The following is a 27,421-nucleotide window of genomic DNA, read 5'->3' on the forward strand; positions in this document are numbered from 1 at the left end:
AAAACGTCTGGTCTGGGCTGAGCCAACTACACTCAGTTGCGGGTAGGCAGTCCCCCAGAGTCGAGGATGACTTGTTTCCACACTAAAATGAGTTCTGAGGGGACTAATGAGACCAATGTAGGATCTATAATCTCGGTCACAGGTGGGGCAGACGGTGATTGAAGGGGTGGGTTGCTTGGGTTGTCGTGCCCTCCTTCTGCTGTCAACACTTGGGTTCTGCATGCTCCCGGCGAAGAGACTCGAAGTGTTCGGTACCTTCTCGGATGCTTCTCCTCCACTTTGAGTGGTCTTGGGCCAGGAATCCCAAGAGTTGGTGGGGATGTTACATTTTTTCAAGGTGGCTTTGAGGGTGTCCTTGAAGTGTTCTTTCTGCCCTTCTGGGGCTTGCCTGCCATGACGTAGCTCGGAGTAGAGTGCTACTAACTAAGTCACAGCTGACAGTCAAAGGAAGGGTGGCCAGGCATTTGTTTGACTAATTCGTGCAAAATGTCAATGCCTTAAGGGGTTGGGGGAGGGGGAAGGATACGGGAGAGACATTGGAAATTGAAGAACAAAAAGATGTAGAGCATTGTATTATATCACTAACTGGTGGGCTCTATTTTGGCCGCTTTTTTAATGCAGATTCTGGGAAAGAACCATCCGTAAAACCCCTCCTGGCACCGACACGACTAAACCTGGTTTCCCTTGGCCTGGCAGGGGATTCATAGACCTAGAAATTCAGGCATGCCCATATATGGGCACAAGGAACCAATGCTTGTTCCTGAATGGCAAGACTCGAGGCGTATCTGATATTGGGCCTTATTTCCATCTAGCTGGTAAGCTGCTGAAAGCAACTCCCAGCTCCGCATTCAGGCAACTGTATTTTACAACCGTACCTTGTTGGCTGGGGCCCAACAGGTGGTCCTTTTAAGACCTGATTTTTCTGAGCGTAGCCAACGCTGCCTCAGGACAAACCAATGTTGTAGATTCTTCAAACAGGCATATGCAATAAGGGGCTCAATGCCTGTTTCAGGCACGGGCACTCTGCATGCCGATTTTTTAAATTTATACCTTTACCAATATGGTGGGAGACGCACTCCCGGCTTGTAATGAGCGCGCACTTTCTGCCCGTTTACGAGGCCTCTTAGCACCCAGAAAACAGGCACTTGCAAGTCAAATTTCTAGGCTATCGTTATTTTTTATTTTAAACGAGCCTACGAATATGCCGTTGGCTTTAGAAACATTATTTGTTCAGTAGATGTGGGTGTCACTGGCAATGCCAGCATTTATTGCTCATCTCTAATTGCCCTCGAGATGGTGGTGATGAGCTAGCTTCATGAACTGCTGCAGTCTATGTGGTGAAGGTGCTCCCACAGTGCTGTTGGGCAGGGAGTTCCAGGATTTTAACCCAGTGACGTTGAAGAAATGGCGACATATTTCCAAGTCAGGATGGTGTGTGACTTGGAGGAGAACATGGAGAAGGCGGTGTTCTCATGCGCCTGCAAACACCAGCACCTGACTCGTGGAATCCAAATTAAAACTAGATCAATATAAAAGCAACTTTTGTGCACCTTATTTGCTCTGATGGTTGGTGATCAGTGTACTTCACACGTTCTGGTATCTGCAGAGGTGTACTGCATCAGTCCGTGATGTAATGTCCGTCTGTCCTAGCACATCAAATACCATAAAAGTTCTCTTTGCCGGGCTTCCATCACTTCCATCAACCTTGCTACACTCAACTTTTCCATTGAAATGAAATAAGGATTCATTTTAAAATCATCAACAATTTTCAAGGACTGAGGCTTTCCATATCTTTGGGGATACTATGTGGTTGATTAGGTGGGGGATAAAGTCTTGCTCCAATTGGGTTCCTACCTGAACGGTGATGATGGGAGCTGTGGAAGTGGTTCCAGTTACAGTGGCGAGTTTGTGAGTGGTGTTGGGGGATGCGTTGATTACCTGTCCGGCAAGGTTGGTGATGGGGCCAAGGGTGGCAATGGGCGTGTTGAGCGTGGGTGAAACAGTGGACACTCCTGCAAGCGTTGTGCCCATTGTACCCGCTAACGTCCCCAATGTGCTTGCACCTAACAATTTAAAAACAAAGTCAGTAAGAAACATTGAAACACAGCTTACAATTAATTCCAAATGCCAAAGACAAAAAATACATTTGAACCAAATTATTCCACGAGACTTTTAGTTTGAGAAACATTAGTAGACATTTGCTCAAATTTCCAAGTCTCCACTTTATGTTTGTGTGTTTCCATTCTGTATTCTTTGTCCACCTGACTTGACACCTGAAGCAGAAGCATGTGGCCAGGCGACAGAATAGTCCATGCTTTGAGCCTCCAGGAGTGACCCGGGGCCCTCCCTCCGACTTCTGCGTCCGCCAGCAGCTTTCCACTACTACTCCCAAGTAGCCATTGTTCAGGAGTAAGCATACATACAAGTACTAAGTGGTTATTTCTCTGTGGAAAGCATCACAACCGTGCCGAATCCCATAAGAACATAAGAAATAGAAGCAGGAGACGACCATCTGGCCCATCGAGCCTGCTCTGCCATTCAATATCATAGCTGATCTTGGCCTCAATCCACTACCCTATCCGTTCCCCATAACTCCGGACTCCCTTATCGTTGAAAAATCTGTCTATCTCTGCCTTAAATATATTCAAAGACCCAGCCTCCTCAGCTCTGTGGGGTAGAGAATTCCAAAGATTCACAACCCTCAGAAAAAATTTCTCCTCATCTCCGTTTTAAATGGGCGACCCCTTATTCTGAAATTATGCCCCCTAGTTCTAGATTCCCCCACAAGGGGAAACATCCTCTCTGCATCAACCCTGTCCAGCCCCCTCAGAATCTTATACATTTCATCCAATGCCAGCACAAACACATGCACTTAACAACAGGAGGGGATGGGGCGGTGACTGTACATTGATCACAAGCACAAACTCTTGCTCGTCTCCAATCCTGAGGCCACGAGCACCAGAGTCAATGGCAGTGCCACCCTGACCGCGATGACCTAATTCAGTAGAGAATGGCAGAACAACCTAGAGACCTTCTCGAGCTTTATGGGACAGTGTGGTACTGAATGCAGTATGTGTCCATTGAGTGACCATCTTTGTGGGTCTCCTGCTACCCATCCAATCCATATTGTGCATCAAAATGTCCCCTCCCTTGTGAGCAAGATTCTCATCATCCTAGATGAGACATCCTTACTGGCATTTAGCTCAGTGACTTCCTCGCCCTCCTTTCATTGATGTAGCCCTGCTTAGCTGTTGTCCCACCAAAACACCACAGCAATGATGTGGCCTTTAGCCGGGTCCCACCTCAACTTGTACCCTTCCTCCTTTGGCATCTTTCCTTCCACTGTCCTACCCTCCTTGCCTATCGCCCCTCACAGTTGCTTCCTCAATGAAATCCCCTCCCTCCTTAGCTTCTGTGCTCAACAATTCTTCATGCTTGCTGATTTCATCCTTCACCTAAATTTCTCTAGCCCCACCCCATGTCTCCTGTCCTCATTCAGCATCACCTTGCATATCATCTCCACCAACCATGCCCTCAAACTCGTCATATGAAACCTAGTCAGCTCGGACGTTTCTGCCTCCAACCAACTTCCTTTGTCTCACTCAAAATCCACGTCTAGCTGCCGGCTTCCATCATGGAAAAAGACTACCGCCAGCCTTCTCTCCTCTGGCCCTCCACCTGCCATCGCCCTTGATCTGCTCAACAATTCCCTTACCTCTGCTTTCAATGTCCCTGTGTCTTCCAGCCCATTTTCCTTGGCAAAATTTTCATTTCCACACTCTTCAGTCAGAGGCTACAGGCTCGAGTGCATCTGCTGGCCTGCTATTCACCATCTGACTGGGTCATCTCAAGTATGGCCAAATCTTCCCACTATTGCAGGATTATTCTGTAAAACAAGGATAACCCAAATTTCTCCCCTCAATGACAAACTACCTTCTCTGACCAGCTTCATGTACTCCCAGCCATCCACATCTCCAACTTTAAATCTATGGAGCTAATGGATTTTTTAATCTCGAAAAACATGATTCTCCAGTTGGCGAACTCCTCTCCCCCACAAGACCCACCCTCAATCCTCTCCCATCCCAACACTGCACCAGATAACCACCTCCCTTCAGCCCAATGCTTGCTGACAGTCTATGCCTTCCTTTAGTCAATCCCTTCCCCCACTCAAAAATACACATCCTTGACTAGTTTGTCCTTTACCATATGTCCAACCTACATTCGCTTGCAGATCCTGAACGCTTTGTCGCTACCCAGTGCCACGCCCTTCCGCCACATCCTTCCAGAATGCTTCGTGCTCTTCTCAAAGTACTAAGACTGTCTGGGTCAAGGTCACAAATGCCATCCTTTCAGCAGGATTGTGGTACCTTACCCATCCATGCCCTCTTCAACTTCTGTGGCATTTAACACAGTCAATCACTCCATATAAGAACTTATAAGAACATAAGAATTAGGAGCAGGAGTAGGCCATTTGGTCCCTCGAGCCTGCTCTGCTCATGGCTGATCTTTTTCCTTAATTTCACTTTCCTGCATTGTTCTCATATTCCTGGATTCCTTTAATATTCAAAAATCTAGCGATCCGTGTCTTGAATACAAGACTGAGCCTCCACAGCCCTCTGGGATAGAGAATTCCAAAGAGTAAGTTTCTCCTCATCTCAGTCCTAAATAGCCGACCCCTTATTCTGAGACTGTGACCCCTGGTTCTAGACTCCCCAGCCAGAAGAAACATCATTCCTGCATCTACCTTGTAAGAATTTTGTATGTTTTAATGAGATCACCTCTCATTCTTCTAAACCCGAGAGAATATGCCTCCATTGTCATTCCTCTGAAGTATTGCCATCACTTGGGTCCACTCCTATCTGTCCAAAAGCACCGAGATTGGCAATCTCAGCCAAGTCACCACCAACACAGTTTGCTTTTACCTCTGCAACATCATATAACTCACCTCCACTCAAACACTCAGCCAGGTCTTAATCAACTCCAGGCTTGACTCCTTCGTTTTCCTGAGTCCCACCCTGCATTAACTACAAATCATCAAAAATTGACACCTATATCTTATGACACACTATATCTCAGACCCTTATCAACCCCATTTTTGCCACTGCATCAAATTCATAATCCTTGAACTCATTCATAATTCCCTACACAGCCTCACCCTCCCTACCTTTACAACCTCCTTCAGTTCCAAATGCCAGTGCATCCTCCACACCTCCAACTCTAGCCCCCTCTCCGTTCTTCCTTCTGTCACAGACCCTCTGCAGTCTGGGCCCCACTTCATAGTGCTCTCCTTAAACCCCTTCACCCTGCCACTCTCTCCTGTCTTTGAAAAGGCTTAAAACCTATCTCTTTGCCATTGCTCACTTCCCCAACCCTCGTCCCACCACTGCTTGTTGTACATATTTCTGAAACTTTTTGGAATGTTTCAAAATATTTAAGAAGCATTACATGAATCAATTAAGTAGATGGTATCAGTAGACAGCTTAACAAGAACTATGCACACATGGCATCAAGTATGTACCTGTGGTCCCTTTCACTACCAAAGTTGTGAGTGCTGGTTTGGCAGCAGATACGGTCACTGGGGTAATCAGCCTGACTCCACTCACCGGTGTCCCAGAGATTGTTCGCAGGATAGTGCCAGGCTGTCCTGCAGCACCTTTCAGCAATACCTTGGGGGAGGCAAGAGAAAGAGATATTTAAAAAAAATATTGCTTAATTTGGTAAGCAGACAAGAGCAAATGCAATTCAAACATTAAACCAGTTTCCATATGCAAGACAGTTAAAACAATAGTGAAGCCTGTTTTGGATTGAAGCAGGTCCCTTTGTGCCAGCCATTTAGTGCTGATATCTACCCCCCAGGCGAGAGAGAGCGAGAAGTTTTCCTGTGGAATGTGCTCGATGCATAATCTCTGCAGCACTTGAAAGCACATCAACAGCTGACTGTCAGAGCGAACGAGATCAGATACAATTTCCGATCTTCTGGATACTTGCATTCAAGAAACCTTCCAACCCAGATATCTCCCACCAACATCCTCATTGCCGCAACAGTGCGGTGTTTCAGTGCACAGGACTTTTCTTGACCCCTGGCTAGTTTTCTTCGGCTCCCTCGAATTCTTAATAAGGATTTCTCCCAGTGCCCTCCAGTAATTAGAATATTCTCCTACCTAGGCCAAGTTCTGCACTACAGCCTTCATTTGGGTTTCTTGACATAAAACCATGCTTACAGAATATTTAAAGTGCCTGGCCCAACAATTCGCTCGTGATTGTTATCCATTTTACTATATGTTTTTTGTTGAGGGGGAAGGGAGGATAGGAAGGAAATTTAAATATAAACAACAACAAATTATTGACAACAGACTGTATGTATCCTGCACTAACCTGGGTGAGTCCCTGTTGGCCGGTCTGCAGTTTGGGCATAGCAGTGATGAATTTTGTCGGTGTTCCAGTTCCTGACGTCATTACTTTTGTGGTGATGATGGTAATCGGTGATTTCATACCAGCGCTCCCAGCAACACCTGAAACAGTAGGGATGGAATACATGGTGAAATGCGAGATCACTCACACTTCTCACGGACATGAATTTCTATTGTATTACATGACAATTGGATTTGTCTTGGCTCATCTGGTAGATGAATAGATAGACTTGCATTTCCATAGCACCGTTCACAACCTCGGGACATCCCAAAGCGTTTCACAGCCAATGAAGTACTTTTAAAAAGTCTGGTCACTGTTATAATGTAGGAAACGCAGCAGCCAATTTCCACAAAGCAAGATCCCACAAACAGCAATGTGATAATAACCGGATAATCTGTTTTAGTGATGTTGTTTGAGGGATAAATATTGGTCCAGGATAGCGGGGAGAACTCCCCTGCTCTTCTTCAAATAGCGCCACAGGTTCTTTTACGTCCACCTGAGGACAGACAGGGTCTCAGACACGAATATCTATTGCACTACAGGACAACTGGTAGAAGAACTTATCCAATGTTAGAGCAAAGAAGCAAGTTAATTGTTTTAACCCATAAAATAAAGAGAGGAACTGATATCATCTGCCTAAATTGGAACCTTAAACAGAGTAAAATGGCCTAAACTGAAAAGACATGCCCTACAATGGCTTATCCTCCAGGCAATGTTCCCTCTAATTTTTTTTTTGGCTCACTTAGCCCATTCAAAATTCTGCACATGCACAGTTTTTATATTTCAAAGCCGGTTCACCGGCTGCACAGGACATCGAGTGCTGCGCTGCCGTGCAACTTAAAGGGAACATTCTCTAGCCCTTTGAAAGCAACAATCAAGCCAATACGGTGCTTTTTCTCTAAAATTTCCTTCCTGCCCATTTCCATTGTTCTTACTGCACAAAACTGACTTCCTCCTCATGAAGGATTTGGCTCACAGATGGGGAACAGTGTCATGGTTATCACAGTAAACTCCCATATTTCACCAAAGTTCCCATCTTTCAGGTGGGAGAACTGGGAGGCAGTGCTGTTCAGCAGCTGAAGCACCTGTGATGAGAACCACAGCTGAGCACGCTTCTTGCTTCTTCTCTCCTATTCTACTCGATCATCGAGTTGGCCCCGTGCCATCCTTCACCTGGGTTGACAGACACACAACCGTTCTAATATCCACAGCATAACTAAGACTGCTTATCTCCACCTCCATAATATCGCCGTCTCTGCCTCTGCCCATTTGCTGCTGAAACCCTCATCCATGCCTTTGTAACCTCTAGACTTGACTATTCCAGCGCACAACTGGCTGGCCTCCCAAATTCTACCCTAAGTTAACTAGAAGTGATCGAAAACTCGGCAGCCCATGTCCTAACTCGCACCAAGTCCCGCTCACCCATCACGCCTGTGCTCACTGACCTCCATTGGCTTCCGGTTAAACAGCGCCTTGATTTCAAAATTCTTATCCTCATTTTCAAATCCCTCCATGGCCTCGCCCCTCCCTATCTCTAATCTCCTCACTCCCACCCCCACCCAAGATATCTGCACTTTCTTATGCTCTCTTGGACATCCCTGATGATAATCTCGCAATCATTGATGGCTATCCCTTCTGCTGCCTAGGCCCCAAGCTCTGGAACTCCATGTCTAAACCGCTCCACATCTCTTTCCTCCTTAAAGACGTTCCTTAAAACATACCTCTTTGCCTGCGCTAATTTCTACTTATGCAGCTCGGTGTCAAATTTGTTTTACATAATATTCCTGTGAAGCATCTAAGGACGTTTCATAACGGTTAAGGCGCTATATAAATACAGTCCCGTGTGGTGAAGGTGCTCCCTCAGCGCTGTAGTACCATAACCTGCACCATGTCCCGCTCACCCGTCACTGTGCCCATTGCTAGATATTGGCTGCCAGCCCCTCAATGCTTCCAATTCACGCAGCGGAGCTGGTCTCCAGTCGTCCTGGTTAACCCTTGCCACTAGACCAAGACCTAGCTCTGTCAAGCCAGTGTGATGGCTGGTGTGCAACGGCCATCACACGTTAAAAAAAAATTCACGCACATGCATCTTCCAGCCTTCAACATGTAGTTTGGGACCTGGAATATCAGGTCCTTCATTGAAACACCTGTGAACTCATCCTTTTTTGGCATGGAAGGAAGTTATCCTCGTTTCGAGGGACTGCCTATGATGATGATGATGATAAATACAAGTTGTGTTGATGATTAAAACACCAAGTTAATACAGATCAGCAGCACCTGCCTCTCAAATGAAACAATCATGGGTTTGAAGTCTCAAGTGGCATCTCCACTATGGAACACAACTCGAACAAAATAATAGAAACATAGAAAATAGGTGCAGGAGTAGGCCATTCGGCCCTTTGAGCCTGCACCACCATTCATGGCTGTAAGGGCCAATAAGATCATGGCTGATCATTCCCTTTCCTGCCTTCTCTCCATACACCTTGATCTCCTTAGCTGCAAGGGCCATATCTAACCCCCTCTTGAATATATCCAATGAACTGGCATCAACAACTCTCTGCGGCAGGGAATTCCACAGGTTAACAATGCTCAGTGAAGAAGTTTCTCCTCATCTCAGTCCTAAATGGCCTACCCCTTATCCTAAGACTGTGACCCCTGGTTCTGGACTTCCCCCAACATCGGGAACATTCTACCCACATCTAACCTGTCCTGTCCTGTCAGAATCTTATATGTTTCTGTGAGATCCCCTCTCATCCTTCTAAACTCCAATGTATAAAGGCCCAGTTGATCCAGTCTCTCCTCATGTCAGTCCTGCCATCCCGGGAATCAGTCTGGTGAACCTTCGCTGCATTCCCTCAATAGCAAGAACATCCTTCCTCAGATTAGCAGACCAGAACTGAACACAATATTCCAGGTGAGGCCTCATCAAGGCTCTGAACAACTGCAGTAAGACCTCCCTGCTCCTATACTCAAATCCCCTAGCTATGAAGGCCAACATGCCATTTGCCACCTGCTGTACCTGCATGCCAACCTTCAATGACTGATGTACCATGACACCCAGGTCTCGTTGCATCTCCCCTTTTCCTAACCTGCCGCCATTCAGCTAATATTGTGTCTTCGCGTTTTTGCCCCCCCCAAAGTAGATAACCTCACATTTATCCGCATCTGCCATGCATTTGCCCACTCACCTAACCTGTCCAAGTTACCCTGCAGCCTCCTAGTGTCCCCCTCGCAGCTCACACCGCCACCCAGTTTAATGTCATCTGCAAATTTGGAGATATTACACTCAATTCCTTCATCCAAATCATTGATGTATATTGTAAAGAGCTGGGGTCCCAGCACTGAGCCCTGCAGCACTCCACTAGTCACTGCCTGCCATTCTGAAAAGGATCCGTTTATAGTGACTCTCTGCTTCCTGTCTGCCAACCAGTTCTCTATCCACGTCAGTATATTACCCCTAATACCATGTGCTTTGATTTTGCACACCAATCTCTTGTGTGGGACCTTGTCAAAAACCTTTTAAAAGTCCAAATACACCACATCCACTGGTTCTCCCCTGTCCACTCTACTAGTTACAGCCTCAAAAAATTCCAGAAGATTTGTCAAGCATAATTTCCCCTTCATAAATCCATGTTGACTTGGACCGATCCTGTCACTGCTTTCGAAAGGAGCTCTTTCATCCTTAATAATTGATTCCAACATTTTCCCCACTACTGATGTCAGGCTAACCGGTCTATAATTTACCCGCTTTCTCTCTCCCTCCCTTTTTAAAAAGTGGTGTTACATTAACTACCCTCCAGTCCATAGGAACTGATCCAGAATCGATAGACTGTTGGAAAATGATCACCAATGCATCCACTATTTCTAGGGCCACTTCCTTAAGTACTCTGGGATGCAGACCATCAGGCCCTGGGGATTTATCAGCCTTCAATCCCATCAATTTCCCTAACAATTTCCCACCTAATAAGGTTATGCTTCAGTTCCTCCTTCTCTCTAGATCCTCGGTCCCCTAGTACTTCCAGAAGGTTATTTGTGTCTTCCTTCGTGAAGACAGAACCAAAGTATTTGTTCAATTGGTCTGCCATTTCTTTGTTCACCATTATAAATTCACCTGAATCCAACTGCAAGGGACCTACGTTTGTCTTCACTAATCTTTTTCTCTTCACATATCTATAGAAGCTTTTGCAGTCAGTTTTTATGTTCCCGGCAAGCTTCTTCTCATACTCTATTTCCCCCTCTTAATTAAACCCTTTGTCCTCCTCTGCTGAATTCTAAATTTCACAGTCCTCAGGTTTGTTGCTTTTTCTGGCCAATTTATATGCCTCTTCCTTGGATTTAACACTATCCTTAATTTCCCTTGTTAGCCACAGTTGAGCCACCTCCTCCGTTTTATTTTTATTCCAGACAGGAATAAAATTGCTGAAGTTCATCCATGTGATCTTTAAATGTTTGCCATTTCCTATCCATCGTCAATCCTTTAAGTATCATTTGCCAGTGTATACTAGCCAATTCACACCTCAAACCATTGAAGTTACCTTTCCTTAAGTTCAGGACCCTAGTTTCTGAATTAACTGTGTCACTCTCCATCTTAATAAAGAATTCTACCATGTTATGGTCACTCTTCTCCAAGGGGTCTCGCACAACAAGATTGCTAATTAGTCCTTTCTCGTTACACATCACCCAGTCCAGGATGGCCAGCTCCCTAGTTGGTTCCTTGACACATTGGTCTAGAAAACCATCCCTTATACACTCCAGGAAATCCTCCTCCACCGTATTGCTACCAGTTTGCTTAGCCCAATCAATATGTAGATTAAAGTCACCCATGGTAACTGCTGTACCTTTATTGCATGCATCCCTAATTTCTTGTTTAATGCTGTCCCCAACCTTACTGCTACTGTTTGGTGGTCTGTACACAACTCCCACTAGCGTTTTCTGCCCCTTGGTATTCCGTAGCTCCACCCGTACCGATTCCACAGCTCCACCCGTACCAATTCCACATCATCCAAACTAATGTCCTTTCTTACTATTGCATTAATTTCCTCTTTAACCAGCAATGCCTCCCCGCCTCCTTTTCCTTTCTGTCCATCCTTCCTAAATGTTGAATAATCCTGGATGTTGAGTTCCCAGCCTTGGTCACCCTGGAGCCATGTCTCTGTGATGCCAATTGCATCATACCCGTTAACTGCTATATGGGCAGTTAATTCGTCCACCTTATGCCGAATACTCCTCGCATTGAGGCACAGAGCCTTCAGGCTTGTCTTTCTAACACACTTTGCTCCTTTAGAATTTTGCTGTAGGTTTCTTTGCCCTCCACTGTTACTTTTCTTCTTTCTATCTTTTGCTTCTGCCCCCATTCTACTTCCCTCTGTCTCCCTGCATAGGTTCCCATCCCCCTGCCACACTAGTTTAACTCCTCCCCAACAGCACTAGCAAACATTTCCCCTAGGACATTGGTTCCGGTCCTGCCCAGGTGCAGACCGTCCGGTTTGTACTGGTCCCACCTCCCCCAGAACCGGTTCCAATGTCCGAGGAATTTAAATCCCTCCCTTGTGCACCACTCCTCAATCCACGTATTCATCTGAGCTATCCTGCGATTCCTACTCTGACTAGCACGTAGCACTGGTAGCAATCCTGAGATTACTACTTTTTAATTTAGCTCCTAGCTCCCTAAATTCATCTCATAGGACCTCATCCCATTTTTTTTTTCCTATATCGTTGATATGCACCACGACAACTGGCTGTTCACCCTCCCTTTTCAGAATGTTCTGCACCCGCTCTGAGACATCCGAGACCCTTGCACCAGGGAGGCAACATAACATCCTGGAGTCTTGGTTGCGGCCACAGAAATGTCTATCTATTCCCCTTACAATTGAATCCCCTATCACTATAGCTCTCCCACTCTTTTTCCTACCCTCCTGTGCAGCAGAGCCAGCCACGGTGCCATGAACTTGGCTGCTGCTGCCCTCCCCTGATGAGTCATCCCCTTCAACAGTACCCAAAGTGGTGTATCTGTTTTGCAGGGGGATGGCCGCAGGGGACCTTGCACTGCTCTTCCTGTTGGTCATCCATTCCCTATCTGGCTGTGTACCCTTTACTAGTGGTAAGACCAACTCACTAAACGTGCTATTCACGTCATTCTCAGCATCGTGGATGCTCCAGAGTGAATCTGGCTGGTCCGAGCGTCCCACCAGAGTGGGATGCTGCACGTGGGCAAGGCATTAAAAAAAAACAGTTCATTCGCTCACACCTTTCTGCAACCAACTGTGGAACAGAACAGACACCATCGTGGAGCGACCTGCTGCTTAGCTCGTTCTAGTCTCCCAGGTGAAGGAGGGTATGAAATATAAAATAGCATAGATATGAAAAATTGTAAACTGAATGAAAATATAGGACTGAAAATAAAACAAAATGCACATTATCTGTACAGTACACAGTATTACATAGTATTTACAGCACAGAAACAGGCCATTCAGCCCAACAGGTCTGTGTCGGTGTTTATGCTCCACACAAGCCCCCTCCATCTCACGGCATCAGCATATCCTTCTATTCCTTTCTCACTCATGCCCTTATCTAGCTTCCCCTTAAATGCATCGCTGCTAATCACCTCAACCACTCCCTGTGGTCGCGAGTTCCACATTCCCACCACACTCTGGGCAAAATAATTTCGATGAATTCCCCATTGGATTTATTGATAACTATCTTATATTGATGGCCCCTAGTTCTGGTCTCCCCACAAGTGGAAACATCATCTCTACTTCTACCTTACTGAATCCCTTCATAATCTTAAAGACCTCTATCAGGTCACCCCTCAGCTTTCTCTTTTCTGAAGAAAAGAGCACCAGCCTGTTCAGTCTTTCCTGATAGTTAAACCCGCTCAGTACTGGCATCTACACCAGCACCTCTATATCCTTTCTGTAACGTGGAGCCCACACCTGCTCACAGAACTCCAAGTGTGGTCTAACCAAGATTCAATACAAGTTTAACATAACTGTGCTACTTTTCAATCTATCCCCTCTTGAAATGAACCCCATTGCGCGTTTACTTTTTAAAAATGACCTTGTTAACCTGCGTTGTTACTTTCAGTGATTTGTGTATCTGTACCCCGAAATCTACCCCATTTAGACTTTTGTTTTACAAGGAGTAGGAACCCTCCTGCCAAAAATGTACCATCTCACACTTAGCTATACCTCACAGCAGCACTCTTGCCTCGGAGTCAGAAAGTTGTTGGTTCAAGTCCCACTCCAGGGACTTGAGCACATAAATCTAGGGTGACCCTCAGGTGCAGTGCTGAGGGAGCGCTGCACCGTCGGAGGCATCATCTTTCGGATGAGACATTAAACCGAGGCCTCGCCTGCTCTCTCAAGTGGACGTAAAAGATCCCATGGCACTATGTCGAAGAGGAGCATGGGAGTTTGCCCCAATGTCATGGCCAATATTTATCCCTCAATCAGCATAACAAAAAAAACAGATGATCTGGTCTTTATCACAATGCTGTTTGTGGGAGTTTGCTTGTGTGCAAATTTGCTGCCACATTTCACACATTGCAACAGTGACTACACTCTAAAAGTACTTCATTGGCTGTAAAGCGCTTTGAGAAGTGCTGTGGTCATGAAAGGCGCTATATAAATCCAAGTCTTCTTTCTTCTATAATAAAACAGATCAGTGCCTTTCCCTGCTCCTACCTGTAGCCCCGGGCTGTGAAATAAGTGCAGACATGGGGATGGTTTTGAGAATGGTGGTGGTCGGTGGTTTTGAAGAGGCGGGCGACATGTTGCCTAGGCTGACGAACGTCTGCTTCAGGCCCACATTTCCCGCCTGGGAGGTGGTGATGATGGTGGCGGGCTTCCCGTCTGCTGAAGTAACGAGCTTCAAAATGGTAGCTCCTGGAGGCAGTTGACCTTTGGTCTGTCGAGTTAAAAGAAAACGTCAGCTCTACTACAGGGGAACGAGTCCAACAGTTCAAAATAATTCGCAGTCTGGACAGACATTTCGCTTGCGGAAGCCGTGCAAATACTTACAATGTATCCAAAAGATGTCTTTTTAAATAAAATCTCTACCACAAACACATGCAGGAACAGCAGAAAAAGCTAGTCACTGCATAATAAAACTATTTTAATAAAACTTTTTGCACTGAGCCAGAACATTATATATTAATTAAAAGGTGTTTACAACCAACGTTCCCGTTAAGCTGCGCAGTTGTGCATCGGTCGGTGCTTACACCGGCTTTACAATGAAAATAACCACGCATGTGTGAAAGAGAATGGGCTGCGCAGCCAGTTAAAGGGCCCATGCAACAAAGATTACAGGGAACACCGTTTGCAACATATAGGTTTTTTAAAAAAAAGTCGAGTTATTCATATTTTACACTCTGCATAATTCAAGAATAACCCCGAGAGGATTATGACAATATTTAAAGGCAGGCATTACACGATCCTTTTACAATAAGCAAGCGGTGAGGCAAGTGAGTCAGTTTCCATCACTGAATCAGTTGAGTGTTAGTACTGCTGCGTGGGAGAGGGCGTACATCACCCTATGCAAGAGGTTTCTCATTGGGTCTATGAGGGCCACCCATGGGGATTACAAGGACGCCGACTAACATTTTGAACGAGTTTAAAAAGTTGTAGAGTCAGGACTGTGCTGGTCACGCCCTGCTTGCTACCAAAAATTAAAAAGGGGCGTTAGGAAAGGCCCCTTATGGTGGTCAGAAAGACTCTACATGATGTCTGAGTTGCTGCTGGGTTGGAATTACCTGGGTGAGGATTCTTGGTCATTCAAACCCACTTGCTTTAGTCCAACTTCACTACATTGCACCCATACAGAATTGACAGGCAGGGAAAGACCAGCTGGTCCGTCAAGTCTGCTCCTTGTTTCACACAGGCCGTTGTGTTTTCTACCTCTTCATCAAGAAATGCAGGTACCCGTTTTACTTTCCAGTAACGGCATTAAAAAAAATGCACAACGTTAACCTGAAAAACAAATCACAAAACCAACCTGGAAGATCTGTGCAAGTGGCCCAGCGGAGCCTGGGCCCGAGATGGTGGCCTGTTGCCCCGGTTTGGCCTGCAGGGTTAGCATTTTGCCCAGGTTGGAAATCTAGGATGATAAGAGTGGAAAATTGAAACATAGATGAAACACTGGGCAAATCATTTCTTCAACCATCCAAAGAGAGACTAAATAACAACACAAACACTAGGGCTCGCCTCCAGGCTTTTCATACTTTCCTTCATATTTACTGAAGCAAACTTAAGAACATAAGAATTAGGAACAAGAGTAGACCATATGGCCCCTCGCGCCTGCTCCTCCAGCTGAGATCGTTGCTGATGATCGACCTCAAATCCACTTTCCCGCCCGATCCCCATGCGTCCAAAAATCTCTCTATCCACCTTGAATATACTCCGATTCAGCTTCTACAGCCCTTTGGGGCAAAGAATTCCAAGTTTCACAACCCTCAGTGAAGAAATTCGTCATCTCAGTTTTAAATAGCCGACCCCTTATTCTGAGTGTCCCCAAGTTCTAGACTCCCCAGCCCGGGGAAACAACCTCTCAGCATCTATGTCAATGCCCCTCAGAATCATATATGTTTCAATGAGATCACCTTTCATTCTTCTAAATTCCAGAGATTAAAGGCCAAGACTACTCAATCTCTCATGGGCCAACCCTCCTGTTCCCTGGGAACAATCGAGTGAACCTTCGTTGCATGTACCAGCAGCCAAGTGGTCTCAGTTCATTCGTTGGCCAAGACGGGAAGTGCCAACAGGCTATTCCATCGCTGAAGGCATCATAGCCAAGCCAACTCGGTCCTCCCTGCCGTACTGTCCAGAAAGGGTTACTGGGCAGTGATTAGTTGCGGGAACCCTAGTTCCTTGTTAGTCCATGAATCCAGCGGTCAACATTAGCACCTCTACCAGCTCCCTGACAGAGACCAGTCGAATCTGGGAATCAGGCTCCATGAATATCCCCATCCTCAATAATGGTGGAGCCCAGCATGGGAGTGTAAAAGACAAGGCTGAAGCGTTTGCAGCCATCTTCAGCCAGTGCTGAGCGGATGATCCATCTCGGCCTCCTCCTGAGGTTCCCACCATCACAGGAACCAGTATTCAGCCAATTTGATTCACGCAACGTGATTAAAAACATCTGATTGCACTGGATACAGCAAAGGCTATGGGCCCTGACAACATCCCGGCTGTCGTGTTGAAGACTTGTGCTCCAGAACTAGCCGCGCCTCTAGCCAAGCTATACCAGTACAGCTACAACACTGGCATCAACCTGACAATGCGGAAAACTGCCCAGGTCCACAACTGTCACAAAAAGCAGGACAAATGTAATCCGGCCAATTACCACCCTATCAGTCTACTGACAATCATCAGCAATTTGATGGAAGGTTTCGTCAACAGTGCTATCAAGCGGCACTTACTAACCTGCTCACCGATGCTCAGTTTGGTTTCCGCCAGGACCACCGGGCTCCAGACCGGATTACAGCCTTGATCCAAACATGGACAAAAGAACTGAAATCCAGGTGAGGTGAGAGTGACTGCCCTAGATATCAAGGCAACATCTGACCGAGTGTGACATCAAGGAGCCCTAGTTGTCAATGGGAATCGGGGGAAACTCTCCACTGGCTAGTCATACCTAGCACAAAGGAAGATGGTTGTGGTTGTTGGAGGCAAATCATCTCATCGCCAAGGCATTGTTGCAGGAGTTCCTCAGGGCAGTGTCCTAGGCCCAACCATCTTCAGCTGCTTCTATGACCTTTCCTCCATCATAAAGTCAGAAGTGGGGATGTTTACTGATGATTGCACAGTGTTCAGTTCCATTCATAACCCCTCAGATAATGAAACAGTCCATGCCCGCATGCAGCAAGACCAGGATGATATTCAGACTTATCTGATAAGTGGCAAGTAACATTCGCGCCACACAAGTGCTAGGCAATGACTATCTCCAACAAGCGAGAGTCTAACCACTGCCCCATGACATTCAACGTCATTACCATCGCCAAATCCCCTACCATCAACATCTTGGTGGTCACCATTGAACAGAAACTTAATTGGACCAGCCACATAAATACTGTGGCAAAAAGAGCAGATCAGAGGCTGGGTATTCTGCAGCGAGTGTCTCACCTCCTGACTCCCCATAGCCTCTCCACCATCCACAAGGCACAAGCCAGGAATGCGATGGAATACTCTCTACGAATCTGGATGAGTGCAGCTCCAAGGAGTGTCAAGAAGATACTATCCAGGACAAAGCAGCCCGCTTGATTGGCACCCCATCCACCACCTTAAACATTTACTCCCTCCACCACCGGCGCATCGTGGCTGCAGCGTGTACCATTTACTCTTCTTCTCAGGCAGTCCCTCGGAGTCGAGGACGACTTGCCTCCGCACTAAAAAGAAGTTTTCAGGTGATTGGCGAGTCCAATGCAGGACCTAGTCTCCGTCACAGGTGGCAGACGGTGGTTGAAGGAACGGGTGGGTGGGATGCTTGGGTTGCAGTGAGCTCCTTCCGCCGTCTGCTTGGCTTCAGTTTTCTCCTGAAGAGATTAGAGGTTTTCGGCGCCTTCCCGAATGCTTTACCTCCTCTTTGAGCGATCTTGGGCTAGGAATTCCCAGGTGTCGGTGGGGATGTTGCACTTTTTCCAAGGAGATTTTGAGGGTGTCCTTGAAGCATTTCCTCTGCCCACCTGGGGCTCGCTTGCTGTGTCGAAGCTCCAAGTAGAGCGCTTGTTTTGGGAGTCTCGTATCGGGCATGCAGACGATGTGGCCCGCCCAACTGATAAGAGCGTGGTCAATGCTGCGATGCTGGGGATGTTGGCCTGAGCGAGAACACGTTGGTGCGCCTATCCGGCCAATGGATTTACAGGATCTTGTGGAGGCAGCGTTGGTGGTACTTCCAGTGTTTTGAGGTACCTGCTGTATAGTCCATGTCTCTGAACCTTATAGGAGGACGGGTATCACTACTGCTCTGTAGACCATAAGCTTGGTGCCCGGTTGGAGGTCCTTGTCTTCAAACATTCTCTTCCTCAGGCGACTGAAGGCTGCGCTGGCACACTGACGGTGGTGTTGGACCTCATCGTCGATGTCTGACCTTGTTGACAGCAGGCTCCCGAGGTATGGAAAAATGGTCCACAATGTCCAAGGCCACGTCGTGGATTTTGATAAACGGGGGGGGCAGTACTGTGTGACGGGGGCAGGTCGGTACAGGACCTTTGTCTTACGAATGTTGAGTGTAAGGCCCATTCTCTCATATGCTTCGGTGAAGGTGTTGGCGATGGCTTGGAATTTGGCCTTCGATTGAATCTGCGTGTGCGCACAATGACATAAGATGGGACGAGCTTGGATCTGGCCTGGAGGCGGCACAAGTTGAACAGTTTCCCGTTTATTCTGTAGATTAGCTCCACTCCAGCGGAGAGCTTACCGAGAGCGAGATGGAGCATTACAGCAAGGAAGATCAAGAAGAGTGTTGGTGCGATGACACAGCCTTGCTGGACCCCGGTCTAAACGTGAATTGGATCCATTGGTCAGGATCACAACTTGCATGTCATCGTGAAGCAGGTGAAGGTCGGTGCCAAAACTTTTGAGGGCAGCCGAATTTGAGGACACTACTCCATAATACTTCACAGTTTGGAGGTCAATGGTCATGGACATAACTTGGTGCTGTTCCCTGCATTTCTCTTGGATTTGCTGCATGGTGAAGGTCATGCCCATTGTGTCCCTTAGTGGGCGGAATCCGCATTACGACTCGGAGGAGCTCTTCAGCCACAGGGAGAAGGCGATTGGGGAGGATTCTTGCGATGACTTTCCCTGTGGCAGACAGCAGGGAAACCCCTCTGTAATTACCGCAATTGGACTGGTCACCTTTCGTGAACATGGTCATGATTAAGACGTCTGAGTTCCCCTGGCATGCTCTCCTCCTTCCAGATGAGAAGTGAGATCATGTATTCGCGCGAAAAATGCTTCTCCACTATGTTTCAGTGCTTCAGCGGGGATTCTATCTGCTCCCGAGGCCTTGTTGTTCTTCAGTTGTCAGATGGCCTTTTCTACCTCATGCCGGGCTGAGGTTGTGCTGAGGAGGTGGCGGGCAGTATGCTGCGGGATGGATTCGAGGATACTCACGTCAAAGGCAGAGTTTCGGTTAAGGAGATCTTCGAAGTGCTCCTTCCAGCGGGCACGGACTGCTTCTCTGTCCTTGATGAGTACCTTTCTGTTCTTGGCCAGCAGTGGGAAGGGCCATGGGCGCTTGGTCCATAGGTGGTCTTGACTGTGCTAAAGAATCCTCGCACATCATGGTTGTTGGCTAGTTGCTGGATCTCCTGCGCTTTCTCCACTTACCATCTGTTCTTTAGGCCTCGAGGTTTTAGTTGGACCTCGGCCTTCAGACGTCTGTAGAACTGCTTTCTGGCTCGAATTGTGTTGCTGTTTCCAGCTCAAGAATGCCTTGTGCTTGTGGCTTATTAGCTCCTGGATCTCCTGGTTGTTCTCGCTGAACCAGTCTTAATGTTTCCTGGTCGAGTCACCAAGCGTCTCTTCACAGGTGCTAATTGTGGAAGCCTTAAGGGAGATCCACGCTGTGGACACTCTGCGTCTCTGGGTCACTGGGAGTAGTCAGGTTAGCAGGGAGACGCTGGCTGAATAGGACTTTCTTAGCAGGATCATGAGTGCTCCAGCGTTGATTTTCCGGCGGCATTGTTTCTATTGCCGTCGTTGTTTTGGGCTATGTTGGTGGTGATGACAGAACGGATTAGGCAGTGGTCTGTCCAGCAGTAGTCAGCTCCAGTCATGGCGCAGGTGATGCGCACATCCTTGCGATCCCTCGCTTGGACGATGATGTAGTCAAACAGATGCCAGTGCTTGGAGCGAGGGTGCTGCCATAAAGCCTTTCTAATGGAACAGGGTATTGGTTATAACGAGGCCTTGCTCTAAGCATTTTGTCAGGAGGATGGTACCATTGGAGTTGGTTTTCCCTACCCCCTCTCTGCCGATCACACCTCCCCAGAGGTCCGTGTCCTTTCCAACTCTGGTGTTAAAAGTCGCCAAGGAGGATCAGCTTGTTGCCTGTTGGGACTCGGGACAGGGATTGTTCAAGGCTGGGGTAGAATACCTCTTTGGTCTCGTTTGTAGCTTCCAGTGTTAGGCCGTACGCACTGAAGACCGTAGCGCACTGGTTCCGGGCTAGGGTCAGCCAAAGTGTCATGAGGTGTTCATTTATCCCACAAGGGCAGTCTCAGACGGCCAACTAGCTCATTTTTTATGGCGAAGCCTGCCCATGAAGGTGGTGTTCTTCTCTGGTTTACCTTTCCAGGTGTAACTACCATCTTGTTCTTTGAGCTGGCCTTCCCCTGCCCGCCGGGCCTTACTTAGGGCAGCGATGTCTACGTCAAAATATCCGAGGTCCCGGGCAACGATAGCAGTGCAACGTTCCGGTCCGTCACTGTTGGGGTTGTCAATGAAGGTCCCGACGTTCATTTTGAAGGGTGGAAGATGACCGTGCATGAATTCTTTTAACGTGGAGTGGCTGTTGCACAACAGCTACCACATGGATTTGGCAGAGCAAGGTCCTGGTCCAGTGGGAAAGGGATCCAAGATGACTGGAGACCAGGCTAAGCTGCATGGGACTGGTACATACACACACGCATATTCCTACTGTCCTCCTTCCCGCAGGTCCTATCTCCCTGGGATTCATATGATGCAGTATGACCATCTACAAGATGCACTGCAGCAACTCGCCAAGGATACTTTGACAGCGACTCCCAAAACCGCGACCTCCACCACCTAGAAGTACAAGGGCAAGCAAAGATGTGGGAACACCACCACCTCCAAGTTCCAATTCCAAGTCACAAATGACAGACCGCATTTCAAATCAGGAAGTGCAGTCAGACTGTATCGAAGAAAGTATCCCAATGTTCAGCATTGACACAAGTCTAGTTTGACTTCCAAAGCCCTTTGAGGTTTTTTAAAATGTCACAATTTGAAATTTAAAAAATTGAGGTAATAATTTGCAATCAATCTCCTGACATTAACGTCGATAGTAATCACAAGCTCACCAGTTACAGAGCTGCTAAAGTAACAAGCACAAAGTCAAATGTTGCTATCCTTACCAGTGTGCTCCCTCCTGCCATGGAGATGGGACTCTTGACCAGTGTAATGGTTTTTGTGACCCCTCCAACCACTGTGGTCACCACCACCTGTGCCTGCTGGGCCACAGTGACTGTCCCCGATTTGTGCACTGTGATGATGGGTCTAGCTGGAGCGGTGGAAGTAGCGGCATGAGTGGGGGTCACCAGCTGGGCAGCAGCAGTCTTCAACATAGAGGTTGCTGGTGTGTTTACCTGGAAAGCAGAAGCAAATTGCATCAGGTAGGTAGGTGAACGGCATTCCAGGAAGGAAGTCATCCCAACACTGTAATGTTTGGAATGAAATTGTAGAAATACAAAGACTTCATGCTTAAAGAGTCGTCGGTACTGCCCGCCCTCCCCCACTCTTCCAAGTACAGGCGTGAAGCTCCCCCCAAAAAGTCATGAGTAAAATACCACCTAATATCATGCTAAGAAACACTGATCTGTTGATCCTGTGTTTGATATCTGTTTTGTGAAGAGATCTGTGGGTGTTGTAATTCATAGCACCCACTCCACTCTCTGAATTATGACACGTACTACAGTTTGCAATATTGATTTGGGTATGTGGAAGGTTGTGGGGGAAGGAAAGGGGTAGAAATATAACAGGCTAATATAACACGGCTAATCCTTCAAATGGCAATACAAGGAGGAGACTGGGTGGGAGAGGGAAAGAGGTGGATATGCTGAGAGTTTAAGTATTCTACATTAGTGGGGCGAGTAATGGGTTAGCGGTAATATTCCTGCCTCGGAGTTAGAGATGTGCAGGGTTCAAACCCCACTCTGCAGTCAGTAAATCTCCTGAGTGGAGCAGAGCTCCGCTCGGAGTTATTTTACTAATTCATTCTTGGGCGTCACTGGCAAGGCCAGCGTTTATTTCCCATCCCTAATTGCCCTGGAGGTGGTGGGGAATCGCCTTCTTGAAACGCTGCAGTTCATGTGGAGTTCTGGGTTAACATCCAGCGGGATACTCAGTGGGCGACTCCCCCTCATCATATGGCTTGTGGGAGCCCATAAAACCATCCTGCCATATAGGATTAAACACCCTATTGGCTGGTATAAAGATGGTTACGGCCATGGAAGGAGCATTCACGCTCACTGTTAATCAGCAGAATTCTCTCACTACTTCACACCTTTCCCAATGGAAAAGTGTGAACATACGAAAAAGAAGAAGTTATTAGCAATGAATTTTTATAGAAATTACATACCATGACTGATGGAGTGGCTACCTTCACAGTGGTTGGCAGGGTACTGGCTCCAGGGGCGACTGCCATCGTTTTCACCATGGTTGTGCCAGGATGAAGTCCGACTGAGGTAACTGCTGTGCTGGATGGAATCTTCTGAGTGGCAGCAGCTGCTGCAGCCAAAGCTGCCATTCCACTCATCTGTGGGCTGGAGGTAAGTGGCTGGGAGAGAGAAAGGTAAAAAGAAAAATCACCAATACAGGCAAGAATGAAACGCAACACCAACCTACAACTTAACGGCAACCTTCCCCTTCACCATAAGACATCACAAACGCATTCTGGAGGGTAGTTAACAACCTCCAGATCAAGCTTGTAAAAAAAAACTTTCGTTTAGCAGTGGAGGGCTTTCTAGATAGATATAGTCTCGGGCTTCACATTTCCCCCCACCTCCATCTCCAAGGGGTGGAGACTAAGCAATCCACAGGAAATCAAAGGCAGCATTGCATTACAACGGTTGGCATATTCATGTGCCTCTTGGCTTATGTATGGCCTCAGGAGGACTGGGAAAATGGGTAGACATGTGGCAGATGAAATTTAACGCAGAGGAGGGTGAAGTGATTCATTTTAGTACGAATAGCAAGGAGAGGCAATGTAAATTAAATGGTACAATTTTAAATGGGGTTCAGGGACAGAGAGACCTGGGGGTGCACGTACACAAGTCTTTGAAGGTGGCAGGACAAGTTGAGAAAGCTGTTAAAAAGGCTTACAGGATCCTTGGCTTTATAAATAGAGGCACAGAGTACAAAAGCAAGGAAGTTATGCTAAACCTTTATAAAACACTGGTTAGGCCCCAAGCTGGAGTATTGTGGCCAATTCCGCACATTAGGAAGGATGTCACGGCCTTAGATAGGGTGCAGAGATTTACCACAATGGTACCAGGGATGAAAAATTTTAGTTATGTGGAGAGACTAAAGAAACTGGGGCTGTTCTCCTTACAGCAGAAAAGGTTAAGGGGAGATTTAATAGAGATGTTCAAAATCATGAACGGTTTTGATAGAGTAAATAAGGAGATGGTTTCCAGTGGCAGAATGTTCAAGAGGTCACATGATTTAAGATAATTGGCAAAAGAACCAGAACCAGAACACGAGGAAAACAATTTTTACACAGCGAATGCACTACTTGGAAGGGCGACGGAAGCAGATTCAATAATAACTTTCAAAAGGGAATTGGGTAAATACTTGAAGGGGTGAAATTTGCAGCGTTATGGGAAAAGAGCAGGGGACGAATTGGGAACTCTTGCAAAGAACCAGCACGATGGAAGTATCAGCGGGCTACTTAACTGAAAAGGCCTAGCTAAGCTCAATGCGGTCACGGCCTGACATTCAGACACACGCACAATTGCAGTAATAGTTGATCTTAACCACCGCTCCCATTTTCCACAGGACAGCAGGTGCTGGTAATGGAGATCAGCTGCACCAGAGCCATTGAGAGTGGGAGAGATGCGAGCTGGTGCTGGAGATGGGGATCCCCATTGGTACACGGCAGGTTGGATGGTCCATACCCCTGGGGTCTACCAGCCCTTCTTCCATCACATTCCCAGGCCACATTACCCTCCTCAGCAGGTGTTCCAAGCTTTCCTTCCTTGGTTATTCTGCTGTAAACATTTACACGTCCTCTGGATCCATCTTTAAGTGTTCCATTACCTCCCTCTTTTGCCTTGCACCATCATCCCTTATGTCATTTAATCACTTCCCTGTTGTTCTTTCCATCCCCTGCCTTCCTTTTCCCTAGCTCTGTACTCGTTTAAAACATGTTAAATATCCAATATCTTCCAGTTCAGATGAAAGGTCATCGACCTGAAATAACTGCTTTTCACTCCACAGATGCTGCCTGACCTGCTGAGCATTTCCAGCATTTTCTGTTTTTATTCCAGTAACAGTCGTGCAGTGATCGGAGGTGGGAATGCTGCTTGATTTTCCTCCCTGCTCCCTAACTCAGGGGCATCGGCAGTCACCAGCTTAAAATCTGCCAACTGAGCACACACAAATGGATGAAACCAGAGATTTTCTTAGTCAGAGTCCTTCGGCAAGGCTCATTTTTGTATATTCGTTCACGGGATGTGGGCGACGATGGCAGAGCCAGTATTTATTGCCTGTTCCTAATTGCCCTTGAGAAGGTGGTGGTGAGCCACCTTCTTGAACCGCTGCAGTCAGTGTGGTGAAGGTGCTCCCACGGCGCTATTAGGGAGGGAGTTCCAGGATTTTGACCCAGCGATAATGAAGGAACAGCAGTTATATTTCCAAATCAAAATGGTGTGTGAAATGGAGGGGAACTTGCAGGTGGTGGTGTACCCATGCATCTGCTGCCTTGTCCTTCTAGGTGATAGAGGTCACGGCTTTGGGAGGTGCTGCCGAAGAAGCCTTGGCTTACCAAGTGAGCCATCAAAGCGGCCACAAGAAAACATTTTTCTGATGCAGCCAGCACACTATGTAACCGCCAACACATTTACTGTGCAAACAGCCTCCAATGTATGCTGTTAAACACATACCTCAACTCACTAGCTTTGCTTATGCAGTGGTAGCTGTAATGAGTTTCCTAAAGATTTTGTTATGTTGCATCAGCAGTTACCCAGCCTGAGGAGTATGACCAGAAATTACACCGGTTTTGAGACAATCATAAGCCACTGTATACAACATGGCACCTGCAAAATAGTTCACTGCACAGCGTGTTCTACAGAAACCACAACACAACACACAAATACGAAACTTACAGTGCCTGCTGTGGTCTGTGCTGGCATCACCATGCGAACACCTGGCGGAAGGGTCGTCATGGTGATGGGGGTTTTGCCCGGAGGTGCAGCTTGCCGTTGCACGGTGATGAGGGATGCGGCTGAAGCCGCTGATGTGACTACCGGCTGTCCTGTCGCAGCCCTGACCATCGTCGTGCCTGTAATAAGGAGAAGTCAAACAAATATCCACCCAAAGAAACCAGTGAACCCCAAAAAGAGAAAGACTTCACAACCAAAGGACGTCCCAAAACACTTTACAGCCAAAGTAGTTTTGAAGTGCAGTCACTGTTAGTGGATGAAACACAGCAGCCAATTTGCGCACAGCAAGCTCCCACAAACAGCAATGTGATAACTTTTATTTATATAGCGCCTTTAACATAGTAAAATGTCCCAAGAAGCTTCACAGGAGTATTAGAAGACAAAACAAATACATTTGACACCGAGCCACATAAGAAATTACGGCCAAAAGCTTGGTCAAAGAGGTAGGTTTTAAGGAGTGTTTTGGAGGAGAGAGAGGTAAGGAGGCAGAGAGGTTCAGGGAGAGAGTTCCAGAGCTTGGGCCTAGGCAACAGAAGGCACAGACACCAATGGTTGAGCAATTATAATCAGGGATGCTCAAGAGGGCAGAATCAGATTAGCGCAGACATCTCAGGGGGTTGTGGGGCTGGAGGGGGTTAAAAGAGATAGGGAGGGACAAGGGCATGGAGGGATTTGTAAACAAGGATGAGAATTTTGAAATTGAGGCGTTGCTTAACCGGAAGCCAATGGAGGTCAGCGAGCACAGGGGGTGATGGGTGACTGTGACTTGGTGTGAGTCAGGACAGGTGCTGCCGAGTTTTGGATGAGCTGAAGTTTACATAGGTAAGAATGTGGGAGGCCAGCCAGAAGTGCGTTGGAGTAGCCAAGTCGAGAGGTAACAAAGGCACAGATGAGGGTATCAGCAGATGAGCTGAGGCACAGACGGATGATGTTACGGAGGTGGAAATAGGCGGTTTTAGATATTCTGCAGATACGTGGCAGGAAGCTCATTTCAGGGTCAAATATGACACCTAGGTTGTGAACAATCTGGTTTAGCCCCAGATAGATATTAGGAAGAGGGATGGAGTCAGTGACTAGGGATCGCAGTTTGTGGCAAGGACCAAAGACAATGGCTTTGGTCTTCCCAATGTTTAATTGGATAAAATTTCTGCTCATCCAGTACTGGATGTCGGACAAGCAGTCTAACAAGTTAGAGACCATGGAGGGGTCGAGAGAAGTGGTGGAGAGGTAGAGCTGAGTGTCATCAGTGTACATGTGGAAATTGACTCCGTGTTTTCCCAATGATATCGCCAAGGGGCAGCATATCGATGAGAAATAGGACGGAGCCAAGGATAGATCCTTGGGGGACACCAGAGGTAATGATGCGGAAGTGGGAAGAGAAGCCATTGCAGGAGATTTTCTGGCTATGATTAGATAGGCAAGAATGGAACCAGGCGAGTGCAGTCCCACAAAGCTGGACGATAGAGGAGAGGTGTTAGAGGAGGATGGAATGGTCAACTGTGTCAACAGCTGCAGACAGGTCAACGAGGAGGAGGAAGGATAGTTTACTTTCGTCACCATCACAAAGGATGTCATTTGTGACATGGGTACTGTGGCATGGGCAGAAACCAGATTGAAGGGATTCAAACATGGCGTTCCAGGAAAGATGGGCATGGATTTGGGAGGCAACATGTTCAAGGATTTTGAAGAGGAAAGGGAGGTTGGCGATGGGGCACTAGCTAGCAAGCATAGTGGGGTCAAGGGTTGTTTTTTTTGAGGAGGGGGTGATGACCTCAGATTTGAAGGAGAGGGGGACAGTAACTGAGGAGAGAGAACCATTAACAATGTCAGTTAACATGGGAACCAGAAAAGGAAGTTGGATGGTCAGCAGTTTAGTGGGTCAAGGGAGCAGGA

The 27,421-nt window shown here is 47.1% G+C and overlaps 1 protein-coding gene across 4 annotated transcripts in view; it reads right to left on the minus strand.

Moving 5' to 3' along the window:
- The window catches only part of LOC139277334 (host cell factor 1-like), a 122,558-nt gene that overhangs the window by 48,506 nt on the left and 46,631 nt on the right, over positions 1-27,421 (minus strand). For 3 of the 4 annotated variants that reach the window (XM_070895660.1, XM_070895662.1, XM_070895663.1), the window contains 8 exons: positions 25,472-25,647; positions 22,726-22,923; positions 21,503-21,733; positions 15,403-15,504; positions 14,094-14,316; positions 6,376-6,512; positions 5,519-5,666; positions 1,855-2,063 (listed from right to left, as the gene is read on the minus strand). In XM_070895660.1, the coding sequence (XP_070751761.1) occupies positions 1,855-2,063; positions 5,519-5,666; positions 6,376-6,512; positions 14,094-14,316; positions 15,403-15,504; positions 21,503-21,733; positions 22,726-22,923; positions 25,472-25,647 (1,424 nt within the window). The remainder of the gene's footprint in view (positions 1-1,854; positions 2,064-5,518; positions 5,667-6,375; positions 6,513-14,093; positions 14,317-15,402; positions 15,505-21,502; positions 21,734-22,725; positions 22,924-25,471; positions 25,648-27,421) is intronic. The other variant, XM_070895661.1, reaches the window with a different exon arrangement.

The sequence above is a fragment of the Pristiophorus japonicus genome, chromosome 12 (assembly GCF_044704955.1).
Source record: "Pristiophorus japonicus isolate sPriJap1 chromosome 12, sPriJap1.hap1, whole genome shotgun sequence".
In the NCBI taxonomy this organism is placed as follows: Eukaryota; Metazoa; Chordata; class Chondrichthyes; family Pristiophoridae; genus Pristiophorus; species Pristiophorus japonicus.